General features: G+C 48.4%; 1 protein-coding gene across 3 annotated transcripts in view; it reads right to left on the reverse strand.

Moving 5' to 3' along the window:
• LOC105979779 (zinc finger protein 28 homolog) overlaps nt 1-7,229 on the reverse strand; it is a 27,326-nt gene that overhangs the window by 9,485 nt on the left and 10,612 nt on the right. For 2 of the 3 annotated variants that reach the window (XM_013008018.2, XM_045292307.1), the window contains exons 1-2: nt 4,602-4,721; nt 2,211-2,306 (exon numbers count right to left, since the gene is read on the reverse strand). The exons of the other annotated variant lie outside the window; for it this stretch is intronic. In XM_013008018.2, the coding sequence (XP_012863472.2) occupies nt 2,211-2,306; nt 4,602-4,704 (199 nt within the window). In that variant the 5' untranslated portion in view covers nt 4,705-4,721. Of the gene's footprint in view, nt 1-2,210; nt 2,307-4,601; nt 4,722-7,229 lie in introns of those variants that run through there. 3 annotated transcript variants of the gene reach the window in all.

A 7,229-nucleotide genomic window follows, 5' to 3' on the forward strand; every position in this document is an offset into this window, starting at 1 on the left:
AGGGTGAAGGGAGACATTGGACAGTGTAAGATATGACAAAATAATAATAATTTATAAATTACCAAGGGTTCATGAGGGAGGTGGGAGCAGGGAGGGAGGGGGAATATGAGGAGCTGATACCAAGGGTTTAAGTAGAAAGCAAATGTCTTGAGAATAATGAGGGCAACAAACGTACAAATGTGCTTGTATGTATGGATTGTGGTAAGATTGTATGAGCCCCTAATAAAATGATTTTTAAAAAAGAAAAACCTTTACAACAACCAAGAGGTAGTTGTCTTGAGCAGAACAAAAGGATACTGCAGGGTTTAAATTCAGGAGAGGTGTGCATCAAGAGTGTTCTCTCCCACCGTACTTATTCAATCTGTAAAGTGAACAAATCGTCAGAGAAGCTGGATTATATGAAGAGTATGGCATCAGGATTGGAGGAAGGCTTGTTAACAACCTGCGATCTTAAGGTGACACAGCCTTGTTTGCGGAAAGCAAGAGGGGCTTGAAGCGCCTGCTGATGAAAATCAAAGCCTGTACCCTTCGGTCCGGATTGTAAGTAAAAACAAACAAACAAACAAACAAACAAACAAAATCCTCACAATTAAACCAAGACAACACCATGATAAACAGAGAAAAGGATTTGACTTGTCAAGAATTTCATCTTGCTTGGATCCACACATCAATACTGATTGAAACAGCATCCAAGAAATTCAATGACCTGCTGCTGCTGCTGCTGCTGTTAGGTGCTATCAAGTCAGCTCCACTCACAGCCGCCCTACGTACAACAGAACGAAACATCACCCGGTCTGCGCCATCCTCTCAGCTGTTCTCATGTTTGGCCCATCGTTGTAGCTGCTGTATCGATCCATCGTTAAGGGCCTTCCTCTTTCTACTCTACCAAGCACAACGTCCTTCTCCAAAGACTGGAGCGCTCCTGAGGGCATGTCCATCCTTGCCTCGAAGGAACACTCTGGCTGTATTTCCTACAAGACAGGTCTATCTGCTCTTTTGAGGCATTGTATTGGGCAAATCTGCTGCACAAGATCTTTTTAAAGTGTCAAAGAGCAAATATGTCAATTTGAAGGCTAAGGTGCATCTGACCCAAGCCATGGTATTTTCAATCACCTCATATGCATGTGAAAGTTAGATAATGAATAAGAAGATCGCAGGAGAATTGGTGCATTTGAGTTATGGTGTTGGTGAAGAATATTGAAAATCATGTGGATTGTCAGGGGAACAAACAAGTTTGTCTTGGAAGAAGGACCCCCAGAATGCAAGCGAGAATTGCACCAGTGAGTGGCTTCAGAGTGCACTGATCTTGACTCACAGTGACCTTAGAGAATGAAGAAGAACTTCCTCATAAGGTTTCCCAAACTGTAAGTCGTTCTGGAAGCAGACTGCCTCACCTTTCTCCACTGGGTTCAAACGGCAAACCTTCAGGCTGGCAGCTCAGTGTTTAACCGCTGCACTGCTAGTTCCCCTCCTATGCATGCAGAGACCTATTTACTACAACCAGAGGGATGGACGTAAAGAGAAGCATCAGGCAGATCTGGGAGGGTTCCCAGCACAAGGTCTCCAGTTGGCCGAGGGGGAAAATGGTGCCATCTACAGGCATTGCTCTGGTCTCTTGTAGTGGCCACTGGGACTTGGAACGGACTCGATGGTGTGGACGGCATCAAGGGTCTCTATGGAAGTCTATACCTGTGTTGAAATGGGCTCCGTGACAATGGGCTCGGGGTCTTGTGAGACACACGGTTCATCTCTCCTACCCTAAACAGGACGGGCAATTCTTCCATGGCTGCGGCTCATTTCTTTCACCCACGCTGGACCTGCTGGTCATATGCAAAACTGTAACTCAGTTAATACTGGCGAGAGGAGTAAGCCAGTGCATGAAGTGGGCATTGAATCAAAGAGAACCAAGAGAGCACAAAGCACATCAAATTGGCAAACTGATTTCTAAAGCACAGAGATGGCTGCACACGTCTCAGTGACAACAGGGACGAGGGACGAGGGACCGGGCTAAACATGGAACCCAGGGCGGGAAAAGGCTTGGTGGCAAAGCGGGAGAGGAGAGTCCGGAGGAGGCTGGAAACGTGGGAAAGGCACGCCAGTGGGCTCTGGTTTTCTTTCTGGGCTCACCAGGCACAGGAAGAGATCACTGACGACACATGTCAGAGAGGGCCAACAGGTGGCTTCCCTGTACCTACTTCTCTGACACTCACCTGGGCTGCGGCCTCTCGTCACCTTTCTCTCCACCCTCCAGGGTTCTTTCCCTTGTTCCAGTAAGGTGATGACATCAGGCTTAGAAACGCAAAGTCCTAAATTCAAAGACAAACACACAAACACAGTTCCTATCCAGTTCCCTTGCTCTGAGTGGGGAGGATGGCGTGGGTGCCAGTAAGGGGCAAAGGACTTCATGTGGCCCTTTGTCTCTGGCTTCGGACAACAGAGGAGCAAGGAAGGTGCTCTGTTTCCTAAGAAGGAGCCCTGGTGGTTTACTGGGTCACGTGCTGGGCTGCTAAGCAAAAGGTCAGCAGTTTGATTCTATCGGGTGCAGGTGGGTGAAAGATGGAGCTTTCCTGTGAAGATCTACAGCCGTGGTTCTCAGCCTTCCTCATGCCTCGACCCTTTCATACCGGTCCTCATGTGGTGGTGACCCCCAACCATCACATGATTGTCGTTGCTACTTCATCACTGTCATTTTGCCACTGTTATAAATCGGGCGACCCCTGTGAAAGGGTTGTTCGACCCCCAAAGGGGTCTGGACTTACAGGTTGAGAACTGCTATCTACAGCCTCGGAAGCCCTCAGGGGCAGCTCCACCCTGCCCCATAGGGTCACTGGGAGCCAGAATCAACTCGATGGCAACGGGTTTTGATTTTGTACCCTAAAGTAAGGTGACCAGGATTTAACACTGGTAAAGCTGGACACATTGACCGGGGGGTGGGTGGGCGGTGTTCTTCATTAAAAATGTGGTCTTCCCGTTCTCTCCCGGGACGCGGGACAAATTGTTAAAAAGCGGAACTGTTCCGCCACCTTATCCTAAAGGAACCCTGGCACTGCAGCAGGCAGGAGCGCAACGGCTAACAGACAGGTCAGTAACTGGGACCCACCAGCTACTCGGCAGTGGAATGGTCTGGCAACCTGCTTCCATAAAGGTGCAGCCCTGGAAACCCTCGGGCAGTCCCAACCCGGCCTCCAGGGTCACTGTGGGCCAGAACCAACTTGACCGCGGTAAGTTTAATGTTTTGCCTGGTGCTCTGAAATAGCCAGGCCAGAATAACTAAATGGGAACGTGGGGCTTTGTGCTGTCTTCACATTTTGGAAACTAAAGTCAAAGAGCAAACATCACAGACACCTTGCTCTGCTTCTGGCGTTTTCTTAGCCAGGAAACCAAACCGTTCGATGTAAGAAGTTCTGACCAGGATGGAGCCTGCCGGCTGGCCTTTCCACTTGAGGGTGCTCCTCTTTTCTTGCTTGCTTGAAGACCCAGCGCACCGAATTTGAATTTCAGAAGATATGGCTGGGTTGAAGGTCACCTTGTGAGCTGGTTATCAGTTGCTCTCCATTTTAAAAGCACAGGGTTCAACCAATCACGTTAAGATTAGCCCGTGGCTTGCTCCCCTTCTCTGTTACTCCTTCCCCTTCTCTGTATAAGCTTCTGCACGGAGCATCGGATTGGAAATCCAAGGGGGAAGTTCTACTCTGGCCTGCTGGGATCACCACGAGTCAGAATCGACCCCGAGGCAGTAGGTCTGATTTTGGGGCTCTTTTTAAGCCCCAGGGATGCAGTGGTTACACACCGGGCTGCTAACCGCAAGGTCAACAGCTCAAAATCACCAGCTGCCCCAGGGGGAAAAGATGAGACTTTCTACTCCCATACAGAGTTACAGTGGGGGGAGGGTGGGGCAAAGACATTCTAAAATTGACATGATATGATTGGATGTTGAAATGTGTGCTATGTAAATTATGTGTCAATAAAACTTTTTTTTTAAGAGTTAGTCTCAGAAACCCACAAGGGGCAGTTATACCCGATTCTATAGGGCCTCGATGAGTCAGAATCGACTCGATGGCAGAGCTTTGAGTTGAGTTTGCATGTCCCCCCATAGGTCACTGTCCATGCTATTTGTTGTTTTTTTTTTTCTGGACTCAAAATAGTCTCCCTATTTATAAAACCCAGACTTACTCCCGTGGAGTCCACTCTGACTCGCAGCAACCTGGTACAGGGCTGCCGAGACTGTAAATTTTGAAGGGAGTCAACAGCCTCATCTTTCTCCCATGGAGTGGCTGGTGGGTTTGAACCGCCAAGTTTGCGGTCAGCAGCTCAATGCCTAACCCACGATGCTACCCACAAGGCTCCTTCACCATTGATATGTACATATGGAATCGTTGCTCAGAATAAATCTTACGTTTAAATCTCACTGAGTTTTAATCGTAGGTATAGCTCGGAGATATTACAGGTGTGATTCCAGCCTGCCACAGTAAAGCAAATATCACAAACAGAGTGAGTCACAAGAACGTTTTAGTCTCCCAGTACTTCTGAAAGGTACGCTTACCCTGGACTGCAGTCTATTCAGGGTGCAACAGCATCGAGAGAAGTTTGAGGCATCTTACCCAGGGAGACCAGGGTCCTGTAATTCTCCAATGCAACCTTCTGGTAGAGGCTCCTCTGAGCAAGGGTCAGCCATTCCCACTCCTCTTGGGAGAAAACTATCATCACATCGTCAAATGTCACCAAGCCCTGAAATGACAGAAACACACTCTGACTCACCTAATACACCTGCCGCCCACCTGGTTAGGGGCTAAGGGTCACCTGTGCTGCACACTGGAAAGGAAACAACACATGAAAGGATGACGAGATGTGATTCGGAGAGTCAGTTAATTATTGGGCAGCTGGTCTTGTGAAATCGATGAGTGGCACAATTAACCTGATTGGCTATTAACCAGAGGCCGGAGGATCCAGCCCACCAGAGGCACCTTGGGAAAACAACTGGCCATCTCCTGGGAAGATTACAGCCTAGGAAACCCTATGAGGTAGACTGACTGTACAGGATGGCTACCAAGTGGAGTTGACTGCACGGACAATGGGATTGATTGGGTTCTTCCTGGATGAGAGGGACGGGGAAGGCAGAGTTCTTGCTTTGAGGGCCGTGAGTTTTCACTAACGAACTTGGAAAGATTTGGGGAAAAGATGGCAAGAGTCAGTGGGTTTCAACCACTAACCTTTTTTGGTTAGCAGCCAAGTGTTTAACCGTTGTGCCGATGGGCCTCTTGATAGGATGCTCACAGTTAAAGTAAATAAACATTTCTTTTCATATGGTAAAACTATACACCCTGAAACACTGGTCAACACAACCTTCACTTTGGTCATGTGGAGGTCATTGGAAACCTTCTAAAAAGCTGTTTGGGTGGAACCAGTGGAGAGTGGTCGGGTAAGGTTAGGAGATGGTTATCAGATACTTAAGGAGCTCTGGGAGTGCAATGGGTTAACTGCCTGGCTGCAAACGTGTAGGTCCGGGGTTCCAGCCCACCGGCTACTCCATAGGAGAAAGATGTACCAGTCTGCACCTGTAAAGGTTACAGACTTGGAAACCCTACAGGACAGTTCAACTCTGTCATACATACAAGATCACTTAAAGAGTCGGCATTGACTGGCCAGCACAAGACAACAATCATGCTTATGATACACGGCTCACAGAAACAAGCAACACTACCCACTGTATTTTATAACAACCCACAGCAAGCAGAAAAAGAAGAGAGCCTTTGACAGCACAAAGGCCAGCCACCGTGAGCCTGTGACCTGAAGAATGAGATGGCGCCCTGATCCCTCGGCGAGGGATCACAATAGGAAGGCTTGGATAAACAGAGAAAATTGTGGAACAAAACTAAAAATAATAATTAAAAAAAAAAAGACCAGCCTCATTGGTCTGACAGAGACTGGTGCAAGTACCAGAGACTGGTACTCCCAAAATTATGGCCCTTAGTCACCCTTCAAGTCCGGGACTGAGCTCAACTTTCAGCCCAAGGAGTCCTGGTGAAGTAGTGGGTTTCACATAGTGCTGTGAAGCTAGAGGTTAGCAGTTCGAAACTACCAGCCGCTCCGTGGAAGAAAGAGGAGGCTTTCTATTCCCAGAAGGAGTTACAGCCTCAGGAACCCACAAGGGCAGTTCTACCCTGTCCCACAGGGTCTCTGAGTTAGAATTGATGCAATGGCAGTGAGTCTGGTTTTGTTATATGGTGAACAGTAACATCAGGGAAGTACACATCCCCCTAAAACAACCAGCCATGAGTTCAAAGGGCAGCATCTGCCCAGAGGCAAAGCTCAGAGAGCCAGAAGGACAGGGACAGAGCAACAAATGGAAGCAGAAAACAGAGAGAGGGAGGGGAAGAGAGCTGTTCCATCGTTAGGTTGGCAACCAATGTCCTGGAGCAAAACGGGTCTGGATTGGTGACTGGAAAACCAACATCCTCTAAATTTTCACCCACATCACAATAAAACGTTGAAACAACTCCACTGCCTGCAAGACACTGTGCCAAAGCACCCTCGCCAGTGAAGCACTCCTTTCCAGGGCTTTGCCTAGAGGCAGCTGCAAGTCAGGGCTCCTTGATACCACTCTCACAATACTTGGTCACGACCTCTCCCTTCTCTCGTTCCAGAAAGCTCTTCTCTTTGAGAAGACTGTGATGTTCTTGGGAACAGGGAATGAGCCTTAGTCCCCGACTCCCACCCTTTTTTTTTTTTTGGCCCCAGGGCCTGGCATGAGGTAAAGTCTTTGGTGCACAAGCGGTTTGTGCTTAACTACTAACCGAAGGACTGGTGGTTTAGAACCCACCAGGGGCATCCGAGAAGAAAGGCCTTGGAATGTGCTACCGTGAAGACTGCAGCCAGGAACACCCAACGGGGTACCATTCCACTGCGTAAGCGATGGCGCCCCATCGGGTGAGGTCAACGCGGCAGGACTGGGTTTGGTTTGTTCTTCATGTGGCTGTTGTTTGCTAGGGAGTGGGCACCGAACCAGGGGCAGTGTTAAGGAGCTGCCATGTTTCCCCCTCTGAGAAACGTGAATGCTGGGAGGGGCTTAATCGAATGAACACTGAATCGGGTGAAGAGGCAGCAGGGAGGCCCGATTGTAAGGGACCCCAAGTTTGGGGTCAGGCCTCTTAAACTGGAAAATAAATAAACAAAAAAAATTTTTTTATGGTTTTCTTTTTGTTTGTTTGTTTCTTTGAATTCTTTTTTTT

The sequence above is a fragment of the Echinops telfairi genome, unplaced genomic scaffold (genome assembly GCF_000313985.2).
Source record: "Echinops telfairi isolate 266 unplaced genomic scaffold, ASM31398v2 ScPeMD7_655;HRSCAF=1070, whole genome shotgun sequence".
NCBI lineage: Eukaryota > Metazoa > Chordata > Mammalia > Afrosoricida > Tenrecidae > Echinops > Echinops telfairi.